Here is a 27,753-nt window from a genome sequence, read left to right on the forward strand (position 1 = left end):
TACCATGATTAAATAAGTTTTTATTGTCACATTTAACTGCTTTGTCAGATATACATTGTAGGTTTCAGTATGGCATAAAAAATAAAAATATTTTCCTGAATGTCAAAATCTGAACAGAGATGGTGATGGCACTTAAAAAAAATAAATTCACACTGGTGCTAAAGCTGCTAGAAGATAGCTGATAAACACTGGAACACATTTGCAGATAAAGCGGTCTGCAACATTTCAAATCAAATGGCAGTGGTATAAGGCCAACAAAACTGGACAGCAGGAAGATACAGACCCCGTTGAGTAGCTATCTGAAGGATGGCAGTTTGAACGTTTAATTTCCATTCAGACTAAACTACTTTCCTACAAAATGAAACTACTTTTTCAGAACCTGGATTTTAAGCTTCCTTAACAACTTCCTTAGTCTTACAGGTCGTAACGAGTCCAAAGAAAGGCAGTTATAATCCACGGCATTAGCTTCGTGAGCTGACCCTGCCGTAAATGGGGTAGGGGTGGGGGTCTTGTCATTTCCAAACCAGGAGCCTGTCATGCTCATGAACGTCTGTAGTGGTTTCACACATTCTGGGCAAAACTAGAAAACAAGCAGTAATTAAATAAAAATGTTAAGTGCATCCCCAAGGAAAGTCTCTACACATTCCACAGCTATATGCTGAACGGTAACTTTAAAAAAAGTATGGTTATTTTGATTGGAAATGAATCTCTATTCAATAACCAAGCTTCCCAAACAGTTTATTAAATGTCTTTCTTCCACAAATAAAACTAACACTAGGATTTGTCAGAAGATCTACACGAATTATCTCCCTTACGTACGAACTTGGCTAAATCCGCTGTGTCTGGAGTCTGTTCCTCATAAAACTCAGGTCTGGAACATAACTCCTTTCTGTTATACTGCTGTGTGTCCTTCATTTAAGACTCCAGAACAGAGACCATAAATGTGGCTAGTGCAACATAGCAGTCACTGGAATTCCCCGAAAGAAAAATAAGTAATTTATTTTATGACATACTTATTTGGATGATTACTTACTGGTAATTAGTATTTCTACATTTTTTTTTTTTTAAAGGCAACCATTTTAAGTGACAATACATATCAGGCTAGTAGAAAAAAGTGGAAACAAAGCCCTCTCTTTTGATCTCACAAAGTCATGCAGACAAAAGAAGGTACAACTGATTTGTTCCAATCTTGGAAATTATCAAAATTTCTTTTCTGGCAAAGATGAATTTGGCTCATCATAGAAAGAAGGTTCTTTGAAGGCTGCTGCTAAACTAGTTTCCCTTTGAAAAAGTAAATTTCAAGGCATGATAGTGCAAGAGGTAAGGTTTTGATTTATAGAACATTTATAGACTAATTGTGCTTAGTCTCTAATTTCCAAATTATTTTAAAGAACAGAAACTACGTTGATAAGTTTATCTTTGCCTAAATTTCCCAGTACATCCATGAATCGCACCAGAATTCGGACAATTTGATTATCTTAATGACTCTGTTGTGAGCCCTGCACACTGCGTCCGCAGGTGAGGACCCCCTGCATGCGAGGCTCCTCCAAGGTCTGGGCCCAAAAATTCTTGTCTTGGGGAGTCCAGGGGCCTGAGAAAGCAGTTCTCCCTGCCAGAGGAAGTCCTCAAAAACTCTCTCAATGAGCGATTAAGAAAAACAGTGCTAACTGGAGAGTTTCTTGCGTTCAGTTAAATCTGGGAGGTCTGAGTGTTCCTGGAGCCCCCATCAGGGTGTGTCATGGGTCGAGAATCCCTTGAACGTGAGTATTCGCTATTAGGGGGCTCTGTCGGGTCAATCAAATTTTCATAATCACTGTCGTCTGATTCCTCAGCACTGTCTCCAGCTGCTCTGTGGGAAGGAGGGGCGTCTGCTCCACTTCCAGGATATTTCAGTCCAGCACTGGTGGAGGCATAACTGGAGGAGCCCACAGCTTGAGGTCGAGGCATAAAGACGCTGCTTTCCACGCGAGAATGGCTCAGAGTACTTTCTTGATTATTTGGGTGAAGATCAGAATAAGGCGGAGGCGGGTCTGAGGCCTCTGCGTCTCCAAGAGTACTTCGACCTTCCGCTGTGAACCCTGGATAGGGCAGCCGAGGGCTGAAGGGGGGGTCCACATTCTCAGATGGCACCTGCCGGCTTACCATTGCCTGCTGCAGTCCTGGGTGGAGAGAGGAAGGAAACTGTAAGACGCCCGTATTGTCACAGCTTTGCATGTCAACAGATTCAACGGTCGACCTGATTGTTCTGAAAACGGCAGCAAAGCAGTGCAATTGATTAGTGTGAATTACTGTACATTTGCACAGTATTTCATCATTTTCAAAAGCCTCAGAGCAGCTCTCTCAAGTACTACCGTCATCATTAATATTACCGTCTGTTATGCAGGCAAAGGACCAGAGGTCAGAAAGATCAGGTGACTTCACCAAGAGGACAGCAAGAAGTGGGGGCTCTGATACCCAAACACAGGTCTCTCAACTCCAGATCCAGTGCCACGACCCTCACCTGCTGTTCACTGTGCTCGGAGACCATGGGGACAGAGGATAAAATTGATAGTTGTCCCCACCCTTGGCGGTCATCTGAATGTGAGTTTTTCCTTAATACACCTCACATCAAAAAACAAAAAAAAACTTCTCGACAACTACTTGTCACAATATTCTTAAACATCTCTTTCTCCTTAAAAGTTCAAAGCCCTGGGACTTCCCTGGCGGTCTAGTGGCCAAGATGCTGCGCTCCCAACACTGGGGGCCGGAGTCCAATCCCTGGTCCGGGAACTAGATCCCACATGCTGCAACTAAGTTTGCATGTCACACTGAAGACTGCAGCTCCTGCACGCCACAACAAAGACACGGCCCAACCAAAGAAACAAATGTGGAGAAAAAAAAAGTTCAGAAAACAATACAACATTGTAAAAATATTTTTTTAACTAAATTAAAAAAATAGGGACTTCAAAGTCCTGTGTTAGGTACTAGGCCATAACTTTACTGCATTTTTATGGTGGTAAAACAGAAACAGCCACACATCTATGAGTCCATGGCATTTAAATTGTTTTTAAGTACATTTAAAAATATTACAAAAATGATTTGTACAAAGTTTAGAAAAGAAAAAAAATGAAAATCACCCACAATTCTATCACCCAGATAAAACTGTTAAAATTTTGATGAAAGCGTAAGATTTGGGTGCCTGACCTTAGGTGTCAGGCACCCCAACTCCTCCAAATTCCAGCTCTATCATCCAGCTTTGTGTGTGTCTTTGTGTGTCCATGTATTTTATCTTATTTATTTGGCTACACTGTGCAGCAGGCAGGCCCTTAGTTCCCCAACCAGGGATGGAATCTGTGCCCCCTGCAAGGGGAAGAGCCAAAGTCTTAACCACTAGTTAAATCTAGTGCATTTCATAAAAAAGAATGAAATAATGCCATTTCCAGCAACATGGATGGATCTACAGATTGTCATACCAAGCGAAGTCAGACAGAGATAAATACCACTGATATTACTTACACATGGAATAAAACAAACAAACAAACAAAAAAACGGTACAAATGACCTTACTTACAAAACAGAAACAGGCTCACAGTCATAGAAAACAAATATGGTTACCAAAGGGTTGGTGGGGAGGATAAATCAGGAGTCTGAGATTAACAGATACACACTACTGTACGTAAGACCAATAAACCACAAGTCCCACTGGATGGCACAGTGAGCTATATTCAACATCTTGTAATAACCTATAATGGAAAAGAATCTGAAAAATAATATATATATACACACACACATCTGAATTACTATGCTGTACTGAAACTAACATGGCATTGTAAATCAATTGTATTTCAATAAAAATACTATTTTTAAAAATCTGGTGGTACTATAGCCCATATGTCTGTCACCATGCTGGAGTTAATAGATTCTTGGGCCTAATTCTCATTTAACCAGCTGGTTCCTTAGCGTAATGGTATCTGGCCACCCACTGCTATCAAAAACTAGACATTTAAAGTCTTTGCTGAGACCCTGCCCCGTGCATCAAATATGATGTTAACAGAATTTTAGGGAGTTCTTTTATGAGGCTCCAGTGAACACAGGACACAGCTCCTATGTCCTAGGCATGCCAGGGTTAACTTGGTAAGAAACATCACATCTACTGTACACAGATCATATCACTTCTTGGGAATTACTCTAACTTGCTTCAGCCTTTCTACCTTTGGTCTTTTTTCTTCCAGTATCAGAGACTTGAGAAGGACACCACGAAAAACAGTACTGCACTTCTGGAAAAGCCTAAGACAAGGGAATGCCCTGTCCATAGCAGCGTAACTTGGGGCCTGATGAGTGTAGAAGAATGGATGTAATTTATCATATAATTTGAAGTTTAAAACCAGATATTTCCCTGATACTCAGGGGTAAAATGAATAGGAAGCTCACGTCTTTCTTGTTCCTTTTCATTCTTCCTCTGAGTGATCTGTCTTCTTAATTTGTTCACTTCTGCCTGACAAGATTCAACAACTCGCTCACTCTTTTCCACATCTGCACACACTGCCTGAGGGAAAAATGACAACAAGAACAATTAGTTTCAAATCCAAGCATGAGGCATTTCATAAAGACAGCATCGATTATGACCCTAGGAAAAATCTGTATACTTTATTACGTTAAAAAGCAGACATTTCCCTGAGGTATAGAACAAAATCATGAAGGCCCAAGAGACCAGTATTGCTGTTATTCACTGAACTGCTTTCTTAGTTATGTTAAGACGATTATGCTACTTAGCTTATACATTCTTGAATAGGAATCTTTCCCTTGCTTATTCATCTTTATTTATATGAAAAGGGAATTTTTGGTATCAGTCTAGCATAGGGTTTGCCGGGTGGTTTTACTGGTAAAGGACCCGTCTGCCAATGCAGAAGACCTAAGAGACTCGGGTTCAATCTCAGGTTGGAAAGATCCCCTGGAGGAGGGCACGGCAACCCACGGCAGCATTCCTGCCTGGAGAATCCTATGGACAGAGAAGCCTGGTGGGCTCTAGTCCACAGGGTTACAAAGAGTCGCATACGACTGAAGCGACTTAGCACAGCACAGTCTAGCATAGGAGGATGAACAAAAGAAAGGACTGAGATGCCTTCAACTTTTATTTGTAACCAACAATTAAGCCTCAGATCACACAAATTTATTTAATAAAAACCACAACTAGGAAAAGTTGAAAAACGACTGTGAAACTTATTTTCTTTTTCAACTTTCCCTAGTCAATGTCCTTTAACCATTCATATCAGGGCATGGATGCGATTCGGTGTTTGCAGGGCGGGCCTTAACCAACAGGCAATGAAGTGTCTACTACATGCTACTTTGAAGTCTGTGAGACGGCACCGACAGTCTGCAAAAAACATGGTCATGAATTCAGGACAAAAAGTTGCTTTTCACTGCACGTTCCTTCCATAGCAGAAATACCAGAAATCGCCGGAAAGTGGGCCAGTCACCAGTGAGTGAGGCTGGATTAAGTTCCCTGTGCTGCTCTGGGGACCGTGACCCTGATATGGAGCCTCACACTGGGATCTGCCCACTGCCTGCCTTCCCCTTTGCCCCAGGCTGAACGCAGACTGCTCTCCTCTTTCTCAGTAGCTGCCTGTGCTCTTTCATTCCCTGGGCCCTTCCTCCAGGCCTGGGACAGCCTCTTTAGCCCGACCCCTCTTCTTCCTGTCCTCCAAGGCACTTTTGTTCTTAGGGTTTCAGAGCGAATTACCCCTAAGAACACTCTGGGGCTGATGACAAGAACGTGGGAAAGTACTGCTAGCACCTAGCTCAGGATCTGGCTTGCAGGAGATGTTTCCATAGCTATTTGTTGCATGAATGCCTAGGAATGAACAGGCCCCACTACACCCTCCCACTCAGTGGAGGCGGCTGTGGGCAGAGGAGTGAACTCAAATCAGGAGGCCAAGCTGTCCTGAGTTAACACGGGTGCCTCTGGGTGCGGTCTCTACTTAGAGGCCAAGTGACATGACAGCTGCGTTCTTAGCGATCCTTCCTTAAACTGGGAATACATTTCTCTAGGGAAAACGCTGTCATTAGGAGGTCACAAGTATTTAAAAGAGTGATATTAAAACTGTACTTCAGAGTCTCCATGGCAGGCACATAGTGAGTGAGACAGGCTTTCGTAGACTGGCATGAGTAACTACTCCACACATCTGATATCATTTGGGGACTGATTTTTGGACCACAATTCATTCGTTGGTTGGGAGATTATTAAAAATTAAAGTAGAATTTAAAAAGCACTTGGGCAATATAAATACTGAAAACTAGTAAGTGAATCAGTTACCTGCACTTTTTCCTGAAGCGCATTATAAACCTGATAAATCGCCCTGATGTCTTTCATTACTCCATCCTTGTCAAAAAAGTCAGTACTAGAAGACAGACAGAAACAAGATTCACAAAGTGATTAGAACTACAGTGAACTGGAAGGCACTTTCCCGTCATTTCTACCTTAATCTATTAATTACTTAAATGCTGCAACCCCAGGGTAACAATGTTTCAGCAACAATGCCCATGTTCCTAGAGTTACAGAAGAGAAAGAAGAGAGAACCCCTGTTGCCAAGACCACTGAAAAATAGTAGTTATTTTTTCCCTCACCCTATACATTTTTCAGAGACCACAGTTAGCTTTCAGAACCTCAGATATACACATAATCTACTCACATTTTTGCATCAGTTGCAAAAAAAAAAAATTGTGGCAAGTGATTAAAAAAATATTGATAAAAGTAAATTTTCTTTTCAATAAGCGTTCTGATTTTGATATACAGTAGTGGTAGTCTAGAGAAAGAGAATTGCCTTATTGGATTTTTCAGTGTTAATCATATCAAATGACGTCACATTTCTCCAGAAGCACAGTTAGCAAAAGAAAGGAAAAACATTCATTTTACCTTTCAACTTACCCATGTTCTTTAATAACTTTGGCATAACTCTGAGAAGTATTTGGCACTGAAGACACTTTATACTCTTGCTGGCTAGTATTGCCTAGATTGGGAATAGCAAGGGATATCCTTTGATTATACCTGTGGGGGATTGAGAGAGAGACAGAGATCATGTTGAAAGCACTCCTCTACTTAAAGAATGGGTCTTGCCAACAGGAGCTCGAAGTCTCTGCATTGGGAACTAACAGAAGGTCTCACAGAGAACCCGCTTCCACAGACAACCCAGGGTTATGTTAATTAGAAAATTTTTCACTTCCCTTAAAGTAGAATTCAATTGTAAACTCCTGAAGGCAGAGGTTAGGTCTTCTGCATTTCCATAGCAACTGACAAGAGTGCTGAGGTGGTTTTAGGTGCTCAAAAACCTACTGATTAACTGATGAAATCTTAGGAGTGGCTATTTAACAACTAATAATTATTTTTCACTGATGTTGATTTAATTTATTCTACTATAAATGAACTTCTGTATGAACCCTTTCTGTTGTTTACCGACATACCATGATCATATGATCTTTCTTTTTGCTTTAACAAGTTCCTAATGCAAAACCCGCATTAGCCAGTAGGTGGATCAATTTTACAATTTTGTCCTTGAAATCTATGTTTCAAAATCATAATCAGACTTACAGCACAACAGAACTGTATTTGTATATAATGGATTACGCAGAAGCAAATGATGATTTCCAGCTGTTTATTCTTGTAAGAACTGATGCATAATGAATGTCTTGCTAATGCTTCTTGACTCAAAAACTATTTTAATTTATATAATTAACTGACAGGAAAATACCTTCTCTATCACAAAGAAAACCAGCTACAGGACAGTAATAAACACTCTTCTTTAAAGATGCTATAAAATGCTTATTTTCAAAGCCACAAATCTCAAGTACTTGTATCAACATCTTTCCTATTTATGTGTGGCTGGTGGGAATGCTTGCTTTACCTTCGATTTGGTCTAAAGAGAACATATTCTAAAGCATGAGTGGAATTGTTGGCGGTGGAGATGAAGCTGAAGAGGAGGAAGACGAGGTCGGGCACCCCGAGGATGCGGGTGAGCTGCTTATGGATCACCTGCTCTCTGTACGACATCTGCTGCTGTGTGTTTCGCCGGAATCGGTACCACCCGATCACTTTCTGCGACAGACACGGAAGAAAGAAGTGTTAAAAGCTGCATGAAATCCCACAAATTTCATTCTGAATGCACCCACACAAACACTCATACCAAATTTACGTGCAGTAGCGCGACACTGAAAGCCACGCAACTGTCCCACCAACAGGTGAGTGGATAAATAAAAACGTGGTGTGTGCACACGCTGGACTTCTACTCAGTGATACAAAGGAAGAAATACCGACATACACAACACACATGAATCCCAAATGATTCGCTGAGTGAGAGGAGCCAGAACAATAACAACAAAAATTATCATCATCACAATAGCATAGGCTACAGGATTCTTTTTTTTGGGGGGGGGTGGTGTGGAGCACACCGCACGGCTTGTAGGATCTTAGTCCCCCAACCAGGACCGAACCTGGGCCACAGCAGTAAAAGCACCAAGTCCTAATCACTGGACTGCCAGGGAATTCTCAATCTACGATTCGATGGCATGTAAAATTCTAGGAAACGAAAATGACATAAAGCAGATGAGTGGATGACTGAGGCAGAGGTGAGAAGGAGGGATCAGAAAAGACCATGAGGAGACTTTGGCATGGACAGATATGTTCAGTATCTTATTCTGATGGTGGTTTCATGCATGTATACACATATCAAAACTTATCAAAGTATATGCTTTAAATATATGCAGTTTACTACATGTTAATTATACTTTAATACAACAATTTTAAAAGGTTAGCTTTGTCAGTGCTGACTATACCAGAACTTAAATTGGCATGTGATTTAAACTGACAGGCTCTTTGGAAGAACATTTTCACAATGTGATCTGCTGGATGTATGGAAGATGGAAAGCCTAAAAGACACCTGGGAGCTTGCTGGGCCCAATCCAAACCTGCAGAATTGGAGCTTCTAAGGGTACAGTCAGAAATCTGAATTTAAGATAAATTCTCAAGTTTTTTCTTATGTATAACTGAAGTTTGAAAACCTCTGTTGTGGAGACACTTTAATTCTTTATAGGAAGAACAATCTTCCATAGCTTCTTTCTTTAAAACAAACTCTTTGAGTGAAAATCCTGTTTTAAGAAATGAAAGTAATTTAAAGTTGTTAGTGTCATATTAAAATTAATGGTAAATTTAGATTATGTTTTGGAAACTTTCACAAAGGAAGGAAGTCAATCAACCTTTACTGTTACAATTATTTTCACTAATTATTACAACAACCCTGAGAGGTGAGTAATGTTTTCTGCACAGAGTTCATATCACATGCAAGGAACTACAGGGAGCAAAGTAACACTGCCTGCTCTTATGAAGTACTACTGAAAATAAAGCATAATTCTAATTATATTGAAGCAATTAATTCTGGTATACTTTAAATATAAAGAAAACCCAAACACTTCTGTCAATATAAATCTTAGAGTGAAAAGTAGTTTTCCTTTAAAAAAATAAAAACAAAAAGTAAAAAAAATTATCAACCAGCTAGAGCTACTAGTATCAAAGAACACGGCATATTTTACTCTGAGTCTCGGCACTCTGAATTTAACTTGGGATTAGCTCCTCTGCAGGACTGGGTTACGTCTCACACCCTCTGCATTCCTGCAGAGGCCCGAGCAGCGGTGAGCACACGGCCGTTCTCATGAAATACCTGCTGATTAAAAAATCAAGCAAGTAGTGACTGGATGGATACTAACACTTTTCATTTACACTGACTCACTTGTTTGATTCCATCTGTACTTTCTGAGAAGCAGGAAGCCTTGTAAATTTATTGTGGATATCAATTTATTCATTTGATATTTGCTAAAAAGATAACCCTCTTCATTCTGATCAATGAGAGATAAGATGCCAAAATAATTCACACTGGTGACAGGTACAGTTGTACCTTTTAGAGCTAATAAGCTGGTGGCAAGGCTATCGAGAACCGAGGTTACTAATGCAGAAGAGCACATTTTTGACAGCTATTTTTGGGCCATGATGAAAAACTATGAATGTCTTTCCCTAAAACCTTCTCTCTGCTGAAGCTTCAGACAATATTTCACAAAGACTCTCCTCTCTACTCTCCATGCTAGACATTCACTTACATTTTCTGGAGCCAAAGCAATTATCCCCAATACTGAGCACATTTGTCATCTTTAACTTGTGTTCTTTTTGGCCTTATGATAATATTAAGATGGCAGTTATGTTTGTCATTATCTGTTTCAGAGCAGATGCTTTCAGGAAGGCAGAAATCCTCCTCTCACTTGCTTTTTTGGCCTGAGCCCAAAACCTGAGGGTGGTCAAAACTTTGTAAACATAATATGGCTTCTGCCAGGGCAGTAATTGAGCAGGCAACCAGGTTGCACCTACAGGGGAATTTCTTATATGAAAAAACATGGCCTCTATCTTAAATCCAACTTTTTTTTTTTTAATTTAGCAATGTTGTGTAGTTCCTATATTTGAGAGCCACATGTTTTTAGTAAACATTTTTCTTTTTTTTTTTTTTTTACATTTTTCTATATATTAATGGGTACTGTGACAAAAATCTTTATTAGGTTGTGTATTCTAATGGATTATTTTAGGACTCAAGGAACTTTAAAAATTACTACATACTTATTTTATGAGTTCAAATCATTGAACTTTCCTTTGTAGGATTTTTCTTTTTTTTTTTTTCAGTGGGGGAGCTCCCCTGCTCCACTTCCAGGATTTTAGTTCCTGCACCAGGGACTGAACTCCGGCAGCCCTCAGGGCCCTTGGCAGTGAGAGCACAGAGTCCCAACCAGGGGACCACCAGGGAACTCTCAGTTCAGTTTAGTTGCTCAGTCATGTCCAACTCTTTGCAACCCCATGGACTGCAGCACGCCAGGGTTCCCTGTCTATCACCAACTCCCGGAGCTGGCTTAAACTCATGCCCATCGAGTCGGTGATGCTATAAAAATATCACCTCCTCTGTCATCCCCTTCTCCTGTCTCCAATCTTTCCTAGCATTAGGGTCTTTTCCAATAAGTGAGTTTTTTGCATCAGGTGGCCAAAGCACTGGAGCTTTATTTAGCTTCACCATCAGTCCTTCCAAAGAATATTCAGCACTGATTTCCTTTAGGATTGACTGGTTTGATCTCCTTGCAGTCCAGGGGATTCTCAAGAGTCTTCTCTAACACCACAGTTCAAAAGCACCAATTCTTTGGTGCTCAGCTTGCTTTATGGTCCAGCTTTCACATCCATATACGACTAGGGGAAAAACCACAGCTTTGACTAGATGGACCTTTGTTGCCAAAGTGATGTCTCTGCTTTTAATATGCTGTCAAGGTTCTTCCAAGGAGCAAGCATCTTTTAATTTCATGACTGCAGTCACCATCTGCAGTGATTTTGGAGGTCAAGAAAATATAGTCTGTCACTGTTTCCCCATCTATTTGCCATAAAGGGATAGGACCAGATGCCATGATCTTAGTTTTTTGAATGTTGAGTTTTAGGCCAGCTTTTTTTTTTTACTATACTTTCACTTTCATCACGAGGCTCTTTAGTTTCTCTTCACTTTCTGCCATAAGGGTGGTGTTACCTGCATATGTGAAGTTATTGAGATTTCTCCTGGCAGTCTTGATTCCAGCTTGTGCTTCATCCAGGCCAACATTTCACATGACGTACTCTGCATATAAGTTAAATGAGCAGGGTGACAATATGCAGCCTTGACATACTCCTTTCCCAATTTGGAACCAGTCTGTTGTTCCATGTCAAGTTCTAACTGCTGCTTCTTGATCTTCATACAGATTTCTCAGGAAGCAAGTAAGGTGGTCTGTTTTTCCCATCTCGGAGAATTTTTTACAGTTTGTTGTGATCCACACAGTCAAAGGCTTTGGTGTAGTCAATAAAGGGGAAGTAGATGTTTTTCTGGAATTCTCTTGCTTTTTCGATGATCCAAACGATGTTGGCAATTTGATCTCTCGTTTCTCTGCCTTTTCTAAATCCAGCTTGAACATCTGGAAGTTCTTGGCTTACGTACTGTTGAAGCCTAGCTTGGAGAATCTTGAGTATTACTTTGCTAGCATATGAGATGAGTGCAATTGTGCGGTGGTTTGAACATTCTTTGGCATTGCCTTTCTTTGGGATTGGAATGAAAACTGATCTTTTCCAGTCTTGTGGCCATTGCTGAGTTTTCCATATTTGCTGGCATACTCAGTGCAGCACTTTCACAGCATCATCTTTTAGGATTTGAAATAGCTCAACTGGAATTCCATCACCTCCACTAGCTTTGTTTGTAGTGATGCTTCCTAAGGCCCACTTGACTTCGGACTCCAGGATGTCTGGTCTAGGTGCGTGAGCACACCATTGTGGCTATCTGGGTCATGAAGATCTTTTTTGTACAGTTCTGTGTATTCTTGCTCCTGTTAGGGCCATACTGTTTCTGTCCTTTATTGTGTCTATCTTTGTATGAATTGTTCCCTTGGTATCTCTAATTTTCTTGACGAGATCTCTAGTTTTTCCCATTCTGTTGTTTTCCTCTATCTTTTTGGAAGGCTTTCTTATTTCTCCTTGCTATTCTTTTGAACTCTGCATTCAAATAGGTGTATCTTTTCTTTTCTCCTTTACCTTTAGCTTCCCTTCTTTTCTCAGCTATTTGTAAGACCTTCTCAGACAACCATTTTGCCTTTTTGCATTTCTCTTTCTTGGGGATGGTCTTGATCTCTGCCTCCTGTACAATGTCACGAACCTCTGTCCATAGTTCTTCAGGCACTCTATCAGATCTAATCCCTTGAATCTATTTGTCACCTCCACTGTATAGTCGTAAGGGATTTGATTTAAGTCATACCTGAATGGTCTAGTGGTTTTCCCTACTTTCTTCAATTTAAGTCTGAATTTGGCAATAAGGAGTTCATGATCTGAGCCACAGTCCGTTCCTGGTCTTGTTTTTGCTGACTGTATAGAGCTTCTCCATCTTTGGGTGCAAAGAATATAATCAATCTGATTTCGGTGTTGACTGTCTGGTGATGTCCACGTGTAGAGTCATTTCTTGTGTTGTTGGAAGAGGGTGTTTGCTATGACCAGTGTGTTCTCTTGGTAAAACTCTATTAGCCTTTGCCCTGCTTCATTCTGTACTCCAAGGCCAAGCTTGCCTGTTACTCCAGGTATCTCTTGACTTCCTACTTTTGGATCCCAGTACCCTATAATGAAAAGGATATCTTTTTTTCGTGTTAGTTCTAGAAGGTCTTATAGGCCATCATAGAACTGCTCAACTTCAGCTTCTTTGGCATAGACTTGGATTACTGTGATATAGAATGGTTTGCCTTGGAAATAAACAGAGATCATTCTGTCACTTTTGAGACTACATCCAAGTATTGCATTTTGGACTCTTGTTGACTATGATGGCTACTTCATTTCTTCTAAAGGATTCTTGCCCACAATAGTAGATATAATGGTTATCTGAGTTAAATTCACCCATTCCAGTCCATTTTAGTTCACTGATTTCTTAAATGTTGATGTTTGCCATCTCCTGACCACTTCCAATTTGCCTTGATTTATGGACATAACATTCCAGGTTCCTATGCAATATTGTTCTTTACAGCTTCGGAGTTTACTTTGATCACCAGTCACATCCACAACTGGGCATTGTTTTTGCTTTGGCTCTGTCTCTTCACTCTTTGGAGTTAGTTCTCCACTGATCTCCAGTGGCATATTGGGCACCTACCGAGCTGGGGAGTTCATCTTTCAGTGTCCTATCTCTTTACCTTTTCATACTTTTCATGGGGTTCTCAAGGCAAGAATACTGAAGTGGTTTGCCTTTCCCTTCTCCAGTGGACCACATTTTGTCAGAACTCTCTGTCAAGGAACCCCCAGGGCTTTTCAATTAAACATTAGTTTTGAAGCCTGCCTAGCAGAGAATCAATTTTTGAAACGTTTCCATTAGCACTTTCTTGAAGAGTTTATGTTAATTAAAAATAATTTTTTATATCACATACTGTTTAAAGTACATATGTATTTTTAAGCTGAACATTTTAAATTTAACTTTGTAGGTACTATTATAACCCCTTTGAGGTGAAGATGTAACTTTGTTCCATTTCTGGGGAAAAATCCCCATACTAGAGTCAACTATACAGCTTTTCAGTCTAAATATTAAGTATCATCTTTTGTTTGGGGGCTAGAAATTTGGATTCTTGAAAAAAAACCTCAAAGAGTTTATATTATGTATAAGGTGTCATAGGAAATACAATGAACATAAAATACAGTCCCTGCCTTTAACAAATTGCATGGGAAATAAAACCTAATTTCCAAGTAAATTGAAGAAACAAATTCCTGTCTTTTAATTGCAAAAGAAAATATAATCGTTAGTTTTAGCACAAAGCTATAGAAAATCAAAACTGAAGATCAGGTTTTGAGAATCTGGGCCCCAGGAAAAGCAAAGATAACTCCAGTTAACAATCTATATTGGTCTTCTGTGTCTCAAAAGACCAAATCTGATTTTATTATTTTTTAAAATACGATATGACTATATTTTAATACATAATTGAAATACAAAATATCATAGTAAATTAGCAAATCCAATTTAAACTCTCCAAATTAATTAGGAAAGTGTCTCTATTTACTACTAAAAATGCTACATGGTAGAGTTCATTTCTTTTTTCCAATTAATTTCAATATAAAATATAATGTAAAAAACCTTATTATATAAAGTTTCCCCTCCTCAGCAACATCTCTGCTCCCTTTACTCAGAGTAACCACTTCTAGAGGTGGTTGGCTTTCTTCTGGATCTCTTTATACACTCAGACTCTTGTTTTCATAAAAAGCAGGCTCAAATTATTTCACTTAACTTCAAGAACTTTCTAAGTCATTCATGAGAACCTCCCTTATCTTTTTAACGGCTGCTTCATATCCCATGGGCTTCCCCAGTGGTGCAGTAGTAAGGAATCCACCTGCCAATGCAGGAGACACAAGAGACATGGGTTCAATCCCTGGATCAGGAAGATGCCCTGGAGGAGGAAACGGCAACCCACTCCAATATTCTTGCCTGGCAAATTCCATGGAGAGAAGAACCTGGCAGGCTATAGTCCATGGGGTGGTCAAGAGTCGGACGTTACTGAGCATGCACAAACTGTCATATTCCATAGTATAGAGGCACCAACATAATTTACTTAACCATTCCTCACTGGTGGACATTTAGATTGCTTTCAAAATTCTCATTATTAAGCAAGGATGCAAGAAACATCTTTGTATGCTGCATTAAAAGGCCAGACTGCTGGGTTTAAATCTTGGCACCAAGATTTGGGCTTATAACCTTAACCAAGATATTTATCCTTAGTTGTCTCAACTGTAAAATGGGGGTGATGATAACAGCCTTATGGGGTGGGTGCAAGGATTAAATGTGTCAGTACCTGGAAAGTGCTTAGTATATGGTCTGGCACAGAGCCAAAGTGTTCAATAACACAAGTTTTCACACCTTTGTGCCTATTTGTCTGTTTTCTTGGGCCAGATTCCTCGAGATCAAACTCTATATTTAAAATTCTGTTACTGCAAAACTCTCTCCCTAAATGTCTATATCAATTTACATTCCCACCAGCTACAGCTTCCCCACTTCCCACAACATTGCCAACACTGGATATTAGCAATCCTTTTATACTTTTGCCAATTGGATAGACAACAATAAAAACAACAACAGTATTATGTGTTCCAACTTGCATTTCCTGATGAGAATGAACATTTTTTCCATTTACTTCTTGACCATTGGTAGATTTCTTTTTTCTTTTGTAATTTCCTGTTCATATGCTTTCTTTCTTTTTTCCACTTCAAATATTTTTCCTCTATTGAAAAAAAAAATGTCCTGGTAATTTAATATATAGAGACTGTTCTAGATAAGTGCTTCAGTAAGAATCCTCATGAAATAAATTTTAGTTTTAGAGAGTATATAAAGCTTCATTTTTTAGAATGTGAAAATAAATGGAATGAAGAGGTAAGGTGGTGGCTGGAGAATGAAGATGCTCCAGATGCCAGAATGTGCACTTCAGGGAAATCACTGAGAATGGGGGAGTGGGACTGGGACCCCTGGGCTGCACTCATCCACTTCCCCAAACCTGGGCAGGTGACCGTGTTAAGACTCTCTGCCGACACCATGCCCTTCCCGAGCCTGTCATCACCCACAAAACACTGTCCTTTCCCCAGACCTTCCCCACACTTTCTATGTTTCCTTTCGCCCTACCTGCTTCTCTTTCTGCCTGTGCACCAGACAGTGGTTCGGAGAGGGCCCTACACTGGAAAGGCTGCCCATCTACTCTAGCTGCTTCTGAGGCCCTTCTTCGAACACCTGAGATGTCCCACACTGATTATTTTATGCACAGGTAATCTTTTAAAGGCTTTTTTATAATACATGCTTCTAAAAGAATGGCATTTTGTTTTCTCTTTAACAAGCTTTCACTTTCATTGCTACTTTTCCTCCTCACGTGATGTTTTAGTGACTCATCTATTTTTAGGAATCAATATACCAACGTAAAAAAGTAAACCCCACACATGGTACAACAGAGTAAATTATGAATGAGACCATCACCCAGACTGCAGCAATAAAACCTTGGCTCATTTTCAATTCTATTCAGACTTGTTTACCATATATATACACAAGCAGAGCATCATATGCGTATGTTTACAGAAACAATAAATATATGACCTTTGGGGAAAACATGTATGTTCAATGTGAACAGAACTTGAAAGAGCAACACATCAAAAGATGTTTGACTGTAATCTACATTTTTTAGGGGTATTTTCCCTCATTATAAAATTAATGCATGTGTAGTAAATGTTGGCAAAATTATTTTTTAAATTAGCAAATAGGAAAATTAGAACCACCCAGAAGCAACTACTGTCAACTTTCTGGATTATAGTTCATGTTCTTTTTTCTCCTTCTGACTTTTACATAATGGAATCATACTCTAAATATCTAAATTTTGTTTTACGTACTGGAAACATTGTATCATATCTACAGTTTACCTTTAAAATCTACTTAACAGAATTCTTACGTATTAATAACAAATCTCACTGTTGCATTTTACATTCCTTTCTGGTTTTAAGTTTGGGTGGTAAAGACTGATTTCCAAATCAGACTGGGTGACAAACAGAACATACCTTTCTCCGATCTTTAAGAATCCTGTCCAAGCTCTCTTCATTAACTTTGCTTGCATAGTCATAAAAACTGTTTAAGAGGAAAAATATTTTATTAAAATTATACAGTATTTTGACAAAAATATGCTTAGCAACTTGTGTCTATGTGTCACCTAATCTTAAAAGTTGGCAATAAAGCTACAACTGCTTATCTGCAATAGGTGTATAATGGCACAGTGGCAAAGAACCCGCCTGTCTATGCAGAAGGTGCAAGACACACAGGTTCGATCCCTTGGTCAGGAAGATCCCCTGCAGGAGGAAATAGCAACCCACTCCAGTATTCTTGCCTGGAGAATTCCATGGACAGAGAAGCCTGGCGGGCTACAGTCCATGGAGTTGCAAAGAGTCGGACACGACTGAATGACTGAGCACACACACAATAAGTATATAAAGAAAAAACAATCTAAATGTTTTGCTGATATGAGGTATCTTTTACATCAAAGATTACTCAAGAGACTGCTACATTCAAAAGGTATTACTTCCGTAAGTGGAAATGCTGATACCAAGTAATTACAAAATGTGTGGTTTCAAATGACCGTGACATCTTTTCTTTGTCTCTAAGTGTCAATTATCTATGGGGGAAAAAAGAACAGAGAAGCGCATATTCTGAGAAATGAAGAAGGGAAGTGAATATCTGCTGAACCCTTAATAAGACACTCAGCTGCATGCTTCCTCATGTTAATTCATTTCATTTTTGTCTCACTGCTGGGAGGTAAGTACTAGTTCAGCCCAACAAGTCAACACTTTTTTCCCTCCGTTTTTGTAAATAAAGATACTGAGGTTAGGTGACTTGCCCCAAATTATAGAACTGGTGGATGGAAGAGCTGGAATTTGGATGCAGGTCTGGCCAGCTTCAAACTGAAGGCACTCACCTTTAAAAGAGACCCATCTGACCAGGACCCTGTGAAGAGCATTTCGGGCATAATGATGTGTGACCTTTTCTATCACTGGTCCTGGTTTCGGGAATGTCACACCCCTCCTCCCACCACCACAAGCCCAGGCCTCACAGGCAGGAAGGAGTTCAAGTTACAGCAAAAACACTGAACTGCAGGTCAGGAGATACCAGCTCCAGCTCTGCGCTGCTCCTCTCTGTATGATTGTGGGCAAGTCACTTGAACCTTACTGGCCTCCACTTCTTCTTTTTTTTTTTTTGCAAAATAAACAGTTTGGAGCAGACATATGGTTTCCATGGTTTCTTTTTGTCCTAAGAATGATGAGTCTATGGGTCTATGTTCTGGGTATTACTTTACTAACAGTGGTTTAAGGAGCTCCTCAGAAAGACAAGGCAGGGCACACCTAGCAAAGTCTTAGATGGTCAGGGCCAAAGAGCAGGACCCTTTCCGATCCAGACCACGGCTGTGAGGGGACCAGGGCCTGAATCACTCATTGACTGCTGAATCATCAGCAATTGATCTCACTGCTCTGAGGTTCTTTTCAGATGAACTGCTGATTCCTTGTTTGCTTCCTGCTCCTCTTCAGTTACATCTAAGTCTAACAGTGAGGTTCTCAGCTATTGTGGGGCTTTGTTCACAGGTAACAATCCTCTGAAATAAGGGGTAAGTGTGTGTGGGACGGGTGGGGATAAGATGCGTGGTGAACACAGTGGAAGTCTCCAGGGGTTCCTGGGTGCAGGGCTGCTGGGGGTTTAGGTCAGCTGAGGATAGGAGTGGAGTCAGGGTGAAAGCTGACGTGAACACACGGCAGGAACAACCAGGCACAAGGGGCTGGCAGCGTCAAGGCAGGAAGTGCTGGCCCAGAACGCTGAATCGAACTGGAATGGGCAGTAGTGCAAGGAAAGGACTGGCCTGGCTTTTCACAAAGTAGAAGAACGGGGCCTCGGGGAGGTTTAAGAAACACAAGAGTGAAGGTCATCATATCTGTCAACAGGTGGGAGGGTTGGGGGCTCCAGAAGGAGGCAGAGGCCTGGCCTGCAGTTTGGGGAGTAGAAGGCCGGTGGAGGTGGCGTGCTGCTCACTTTCTGCCTCCTCTTTGCCTCCATGGGCGTCTCTGTCACTGTCTCCCTTTGAATGTCTCTCCTCCTGTTTCTTTCTTTCTGTCCTTTAGCTGGTCATAACATGCAAATGGTATATATTAACTTAAACCCAAAAAAGTAAGCTTTATGTTCCCTTTCCTTACATTTTAAAGTTGTACATGGAACACTTTTATGCCTCTTACAATATGCTTTTATCTCTATGTGACCCTTGATGAACTGCTTTCTGTATGGTTGTCAAGCCCATGCTAGGAAGGCTGGCGGGAAGGCTTCCATTTTAAACCACTGAGGCCAAGGTTTATCTGCCCGCCCTTCCCCTTTCCCTAACTTAACACAGTGCTACACACACGCATCTGACAATCAGTAAATCAGTGAACTTGGACCCCCTCAGTTATACTTAAAACACTAAGCCATAGTCAGATACAAGTCTGAGTTCATTAGTTTTCAATCAATCAATCTTTTAGTAAGGACGAAAAGCTACAAAGAAGGATGTGGCTTACCTAAAAAGTTTTGAACACGGCTGATGGTTATGGATTTCTGTAATCAGAAAGAGGAAATACATCTCATTTAATCATGTAAGATACAGACAACTATAAAGTAGCTCAGGATTAAAAAAATCTTTAAACCAAAATCTCAGACAATAAAAAGAGTTTTCCTCTCCCAAAGAGTGTATACACTGGTGAAGGCAGTGTCTCTTTAACACTTAAACTCAGGGACACCCTCTCAGGACAAAGTAAAATGGCAAATGACAGTTCTGGGTCCATCTGTCGGCGTGCGATAAGCACACACCTGAAAGCTTTTATTCAGATCACACAGGTATTGTGTGCTCTTGGTCAATCTTACATTTTTCCAAGAGGAAAAAGGAGCCACTGACTGGAAGCATTTAATCGAGGTGGATAAAAGCTGTGAGGATAGCTTCAGGAAAGGAGGGCCTTAACCATTCTGCCATCAGTTAACTCACTAACAATGCAGGACAACTGGGCCAGGTGTTTTGAAGGGGAAGGGTGAAAACTCTGGAAGTTTATTAGCCCTTTCAAAGCTTTTCAGCACAAGGGAAATAGCCATTTATAAGGCAGAGGCAAACAACTTCTGAAAAGATTGCTGTGATTACTGTAGCGAACCATTTCTTCAAGTTCATCAGGGGGCGTAGGGTCTAAGCTGACATACAAGACCATGGGACTAATTAACCACTCAGTTCTTTTAACAACATTCTCCTGGCCAGTGGCTCATCACCTGCTGCTTATAAAGCCACAGCCACAGAGTTCCAGGCTGCAACTTTAACTCAATTAGAATGAAACCACAAGCCTGAAGGACACTGGGCTGTGCCATTAGCTTTTGCACCAATGTGAGTGCTGCCAAACACACAGAAATGCCAGTGCTTCCACGGGGAAGAAGATTATTTGCCGAGTACAACTGTCGACACAGTGATGCAAACAGGAAAACCTCATCTAGAAATCCTCTCTTTTTATCACCAAAAATGATACAGTATACCATCAGAAGTTATTTCAGAGATACTGTCAACAAAGTAATTAGACTGCAGAACATCTGTAGTAAAAATGTTAACTAGAGTTCAGGGGAAGGGAAAAAAAAGTCCTCATCTTCTACTTTAAAGGAAAGAATATTTTGTTTAAGAAAATCCCTAGAGTAAATTCTGAACTCTGAAGACACACTCCTGTCATCAATCCAGCCCAGCAGACTTCCTTCACGATTTACAACCTGGATGAGAAGGATCGTGAAGATATGCTCTAGACACCACACTGTATTTCCTACAGGGTCAAAGCTTTCTCCTTCAAGATTCTGCAATGCCTAACTAAGCACTCCGTGGAGAAAACAGGGTGATGCTTTCAAACACGATTACGCTGCAGACTGGCAGGACGCTGGCGCCCGTGACAGCTGCGAGGCAGACTTCTGGAAGCAGGGGAGCCAGGGCAGTCTGGCCTGGGATTCCAGAGTTCTGGAAGCCTCCAGAGCTCATCCGCCTGGTGGCTGCTGCTGCTGCTGCTAAGTTGCCTCAGTCGTGTCCGACTCTGTGCGACCCCAGCGATGGCAGCCCACCAGGCTCCCCGGTCCCTGGGATTCTCCAGGCAAGAACACTGGAGTGGGCTGCCATTTCCTTCTCCAATGCGGGAGAGTGAAAAGTGAAAGTGAAGTCGCTCAGTCCTGTCTGACTCTTAGCGACCCCATGGACTGCAGCCCACCAGGCTCCTTCGTCCACGGGATTTTCCAGGCAAGAGTACTGGAGTGGGGTGCCATCGCCTTCTGCGTCAAGTGTGTGAGCACCGCTTTAAAAATAAATGTGTTCAAGACGGGTGCTCCCTCACAGCGTGCCATTTCATATCAAGTCCTCCTTATTGTTCAGTGTCAGGGAAAGGTGTCCGTGCATGGATTCAGGCATTTTCAACAAATACGAAATTGGGTCAATTTATTATTTTAAAATATGCTGGAGGTTAAACTATCCAGAAAATTTATTTGTGCTAGTGGTATGGAATACTTCTCCTGGTGCGTTTGTTATCTAATGCTTGGCCCTTTAATCCAGGTTTTTAGGGTCCTGGTTTACATTTCCTAATATTGTTATGTATTTACTTTTAAATGAAAAATACCACCAGAAAAAAAAGAGAAGACTACAATGATAACATACATTTAATACTAGCAAATACTGTTTATGAGACCCATGATTGTTTCAACAATAAATTGAATGTAGCTAATAAATTAAACATTGTACAGCAAAAGAGGGTCGTCGTCATGGCCCTGTATTACCTGGGGCTCTCTATCTGTTGGCACGTTTCTGTATCTGCAATACCATGGGAACTGGTATTTATGAATCAAAGATAAGAGTACACGATGCTGGAGAATTTAAATTACTTTACTATTCTGTTTCCTCAAAGATAAACAGCCAGAACACTCACCAGAAATGCTACTTTTGTGAGCACGCCAGGCTAGCGCTCTTTCTTGCATGGTGTGCCGTCAGGTCTTCCTGGCAAACCCTCACACACCACATTAGTTTTGAAAACCCAAGTGCAAACAATGAATAATTGCACAGATGGCCAATGAAACCGAGTTCTCTATTTTAGGAGTTTTAAAGAGTTAAGCAAGACAAAACACAGAAATCAAACCTCCGTGAAAGAGCAGCTACACCACAGCATGTCAAATATCAAGTATTTATTTACCAAGTCAGTATTGTGGGGAGTGGGTTTCATAGTTTTGGTTCTTTAGGAGACAGCTGTCTCTTGTCTTCCCCAACCCTCACCACCTCAGTCCTCACCCTAGCCCCAGCCCAGGTACTAACGGCAACAAGAACAGGCCGAAATCAGTGCTTTGGCCTCAGCATTACCTAGCCTTCCAGCAGTATTTTAAACCACAAACCACTCACGTTCACACAGTCTGTATTCTAGATACCCAGAAACAGGCCAGGCTCCCTGCACGTTTTATGCACTCCCTGCCCCGGGATGCCCTGAACAAACCACTTACTGGCCCTAAGTTCACCTCCCTCACGGTGTCATTACTGATTTAACCCAAGAGCAGTTTTGTTTTTTTTTTCCCAACTCATGAGACTGTCTTTGTTCCTTTCTGACAGCACTCAGCCTGTGTGCTCTGGTATTTCTGTAAACTTGTATTCCTCTTCTCACAGTCCTGGGAGGCAGAGGGGCACTGGACATCCCTCTCACTGCCCAGCACACATCTCCGGCACATTTTTCAATGATGGTTGGCTGCATAAATGCATGAAACAGCCCTTGCTCTGTTTTCAGTATCAGGATATGCTGTTTGGTGATGCGCACCAGGTGCAGTTGAAAATCAGTATGATCCTTATTTATCAAAAGGAGACCGAGCCAGAGAGCCGTGCACCTATAAAACACCTTCATTTTCCCCAGTAAGCGCCCCCAAATAGGCTGTTTGGCTTACTCCTCAGAAAGCTTTGCAGGTCTGACAAATATCTTCTGTAAACAAGTGTAAACATCTTTGCCGGATCCCTCTAGGGAGGACCAGCACAGCACATGCTTTCATTATAGTATGAGGCGATGCTGACCATGGGCACAGCCCAAAGCACACACTCGGGGTTCACCATGGCTGTGAAGAGACATGTGTGCAATTCTACACAGCCATTCACAGGTCAGACCACTTGGGTCAGGGACAGCTTCACAAAATACCTGAACTTACAGACTCGCACTGTGGGTTTACGCTGACTTACAAAGACATCTCATATCATTCCTAGTGAAAATAATTGACATTGGGATCTGAGTGGCTTTCTATGTACTCTTTAAGTCTATTGTTAGGTTACAATCAGTCAAAGGCCAAAGAACAAAAGAGGAAGCATGTATACAAGAAGAGTATTTCTCAGGCCCGTGACAAGCTCACTTACCGATTACTTGCAGAAACTCTGTGCTGCTGATTTGGGAGTCACTGATGCTGAAGGTTTCCTCTTGCCTTACCTCTCCCAGCAAAAATCCTTCCTGAAAGCAATGGGGGAAGAGAGTTGCAGCTAAAAATAAAAATGATTTTTACTGGAATTAAGAGGAATTGAGAACATTACAGTTTTATAAAAATTTTAACAATAATCCAAATAAACTTGTCACGTAAACTACCATTCCACACACCAACAGGTATATGACTAAAGTACTTTGTGACACAGCTATTAACTGAATCGTTTGAATAAAGGATTCCATGACAAGATGAAATATTATTTTAATCCCTTCCCCTAAAACCGTTTTTCTGAAGTGAAAATAAGTAGAGTGAATTCATCACCTAAATCCCACAAAGTGTAACAAGCAACATCAAAAAAGCTCAGGAAGCAGAAATATTCTAGACTGCTTTCTTGAAACAGCACGTAATTTATTTCATTGTTTTAAAAATTCTGCTAATGACAATAGGGTAAAGAAAGAAGTTAATACAATGCACAACTAACTGCTCCTGTATGGGCTGGCAGGAGAAATTAGGATTCCAGCAAGTAAGTTTTTCACTAGGTCAAAGTTTTTCCTTAATAAATGCTGAGATAAATTGATTTCCTCCTTTGAGAACATACACTGTCATCAACGATTCTGGATTACTCAGCACATAACCTACTGCTTGAGCATTTGCTATAGAGTTCAGCACAAGCACCGCTGGAGAATGTTCACTCTAAATGTCAAATACCATCCCTGCAGGTGGTGAACTAACAGGCTGTCCCAGACTTCCCCTCCCTAGGCATCCAACACGGCTTACTCCTTCCCTCCATTTGGCTCTTCACTCAAACGCATCTTATCAGAGAGGCCTTCCCTGGAGAGTGGAACAGAATCAAGTCTGCCACACGCTGCTCCCTTTACCCTGCATCCTTTTCTCTTCTCATGGTTTTCTCGTGTTTCATATTTACACGTACTAACGAATGCTGCTCCGACTAAAATATGAGCTACGGTCGAGCTGGGATTCTCTGTTCACCGTGTACTTCAGCACCTCGCTCAGTGCCAAGCACACGAGAGCTGCTCAGCAAAGAGTGGCTGAATACATTTGGTGAAACAATGTCCTTTCTATTGTAGGTTGACTCTTCGAATAAATTTCCTAGTTTAAAAAGTCCCAGTTGGAATCTGTGGGGGTGAGGATGGAGAGATAGAGGCTTTTCAGCATAGCTGAATACACATATAACTCAATACAAAATATCGACTTAGAGGAGTGGAATGTCATAAAAATCCCAAATCAGGCTTCGCTGGTGGCTCAGTGGTAAAGAATCCGCCTGCCAATGCAGGAGATATGGGTTCAATCCCTGGTCTAGAAAGATCCCATGTACCGCGGAGCAAGTAAGCCCGTGCTCCAGAGCCTGGGAGCTGCAACTCCTGAGACCATGGGTCACAACTACTGAGGCCCAATCACCTAGAGCCCGTGCTCTGCAACGAGAGAAGCCACTGCAATGAGAAGCCTGTGCACCTCGACTAGAGAGCAGCCCTCGCTCACCACAACTGCAGAAAAGCCTGTGCAGCAACGAAAACACAGTCCAAAAAAAAAATATATATATATATATACATGTGTACCAGAGAATCCATGACTGCTAGTCTGGAAAGCATGGGCTAAAGAAGCTTGTTTTATCTTCTGAAAGTCTTTCATTATGAGTTCTTACTACAAAACACAAGCTGTGCCTTTGTAACAGATTAGAAAATTTTCTCTTCAATTAAAGTGGAAAATACAACTGAAGATTCCTACACAACTTTAGACTTTAATATCTACAGATTCCCAGTGTTCTATGGCCCAAGGTTGACAAATTTAGCAAATAAAAATGCAGGATACCCAGTTAAATTTGAATTTCAGATAAATGATGGATAATTTTAACGTAAGAAATGGGATATATTTATACTAAAAAATTATTTACTGTTTATTTAAAATTCAGATTTAACTGGGTGCCCTGTATATTATCTGGCAGGCCTTAGTTTGAAAAAGTCGACAGTGACATCAAAACATTCTAAAGCCAAGTATAACACGGATGCTTATTTATCTATTGGTCTGGATTATCTGATCCACTGTTACTTTATAATAGTAGGCAAACTATAGTGTGTGGGCTAAATCCAGCCTAATGGCAGTTACTGTATGGCCTACAAGCTTAGAACAAGTTTCTACACTTTTAAATTGCTGAAACGAAAGAGAGAATGGGAGCAATATTTCATGATGTGTGAAAAATTATATAAAATTCAGCTTTATGTCCACAAGTAAAGCTTTATTGGAAGCAGTCATTCTAATTTATTTATTGTCTATGCCTCCTTTCTCCCTACCAACCACAGGGCTGAGTAGTTGCTACAGAGGCCACAAGGCTCAGGAAGCCTAAAATAATTACTGTCTGGCCCTTCAGAAAAAGTTTGCTAACTCCAGCGCTACAGAATAATGAGTGGCTTTAAACTAATTTGCCAGGACAAAACAATATACTACAAAAACAAATTCTTGGTTCTCCAACTTTAAAATATGTCAAATTGAAATTACTTTAAAGTATTCTACATATGTAACTGTGGCAAGGTTAATATAAATGGTATCCTTTTAGAGTATAAGATACACGTTGCAAACTATTGCCATTGGTAAATATTTCTATGAAGTCTGGCACCATGCCTAGCATAGTGCAGATACTAAAGAGATATCTCTTGAATCAAGTTAGGAACAATCTAGGTAACATGGCCATCTCACTGTAGACTGTAAAAAAAAAACTAAAACTATCCACTTTTCAACAGGTTGCTTACAGTAATTTTGCTTTATACATAAACTGTGATATTACTAGGCACTCCAAGAACTAGAGAGCTTAAGAAACAGGACTGAAACCATATTTAACACTTCCATGGGACACGAGCAGGATCACAAACTACCTGTACAAGGAACTGCATTACATTATTAAAGAGCTGGCTGCAGTAGCAAGGGCCTTAGTGTCTAGAGACAGGAGCTGCCTCTGGAAAAACCCATGTTGTGTATATTTCTATAGTTGATCTCTACCACTGAACTGAAGCAATGAACAGTACAACACTTAATCCCATCCAATTTACTAATAAAATCACCTCTCTACGAAATCAGTTTTACTGATAGAAGCTAGGATCGCAGACATCAAACCAAACCCAGTTCCCTCTTCTGCAGGGTTCTGCAGTTTTGCTTTGTAATGACAACACCCTCCCTCCCATTACATTTATTTAGTGAACTTAAATAATTCACTACTCAAATCATTTTAACACAATCTCTCAACTTGGTGGGCAAATACGTAAAGACAAAAATTATCTAATGTCATAAAAGAATTTCCATCCAGAAGCCAGGGACATTAAAAATGCACTTCCGATCACTCATATGTAAAGGCCTGTCACTTCCCTATTTTCACTGAGACTAGTTCCCGGGTCTTCGAACATTCGCCAGGGAACTAAACGTGCAACGGCAAGGCCAAAGTAGACCCTACGCCGAACACTCCTGGTGACATCTGCATTTTTCATCGAGGCGAAGAAAACACACGCTCGCATCTAAGTTCAGAGCAGTGACAGCCACGGTTACCCTCGTCGCTCCCCACAACAACCTGTCAGACCGGAGGGCGCGGCTGGGAGTTTCCGCTCCTAGACTAAAGCGGGGCTCTCTCGGTTCCTTCCCGACCCCGGACACCCCTCATTAGTCTCGAAGCCTGACTCGGGGAGGGGCAGGCGCTGGGTTTCCAGGACTAAGCGACTCCTGCCACTGTCGGTGGCCGGCCGGGAAAGCCCTCCCCATCGGGAGACGGCTGTCCTGGGACGGCGATGCCAGTGGAAGGCACCAAGTGAGGGGACGCCCATCTCGGGGCGGGGGGCGAAGGAGAGCCGGGCAGCAAGAGTTCGCCGGCGGCGGGAGCCTCCCGGGTCATCAGTTCCTCGGCCAGCAAAGGGGGCGAGGGGCAAAGGATCCCGGCTTCTCCACAGGCGTCGGCCTGAGACCGAGGCCGGAAGCCCTAGCAGCCGCGGCGGGTTGCGGGGAGTGGTGGGGGGCCCAACACCTACGTGGTCGGCGTTGCTGTTGGCGCTGTGGAAACACACAGCGCTGAAGGTGTAGCCCGAAATGGAAGCCGCCATGATGGAAAGCTCCAACTCCCCCATCATGCCCCGCGGCGGGCACGGAGCCTTCCGGCCGGCCAGCCCTTTGGCATGCTGGGAAATGAAGTCTTCGACGG

General features: G+C 41.4%; 1 protein-coding gene across 1 annotated transcript; it reads right to left on the minus strand.

Annotated features, from left to right (window-relative positions):
• Positions 1-27,692, minus strand: FAM175B (family with sequence similarity 175 member B). Its single transcript, XM_018041589.1, has 9 exons — positions 27,584-27,692; positions 23,497-23,587; positions 19,640-19,676; positions 17,114-17,180; positions 7,878-8,068; positions 6,905-7,024; positions 6,293-6,377; positions 4,411-4,525; positions 1-2,159 (listed from the first exon to the last, which is right to left on the minus strand). The coding sequence occupies exons 1-9, from the start codon at positions 27,680-27,682 to the stop codon at positions 1,690-1,692; spliced, it is 1,275 nt and encodes a 424-aa protein (XP_017897078.1). The 5' UTR covers positions 27,683-27,692; the 3' UTR covers positions 1-1,689.

The sequence above is a fragment of the Capra hircus genome, chromosome 26 (genome assembly GCF_001704415.2).
Source record: "Capra hircus breed San Clemente chromosome 26, ASM170441v1, whole genome shotgun sequence".
Classification (NCBI taxonomy): domain Eukaryota; kingdom Metazoa; phylum Chordata; class Mammalia; order Artiodactyla; family Bovidae; genus Capra; species Capra hircus.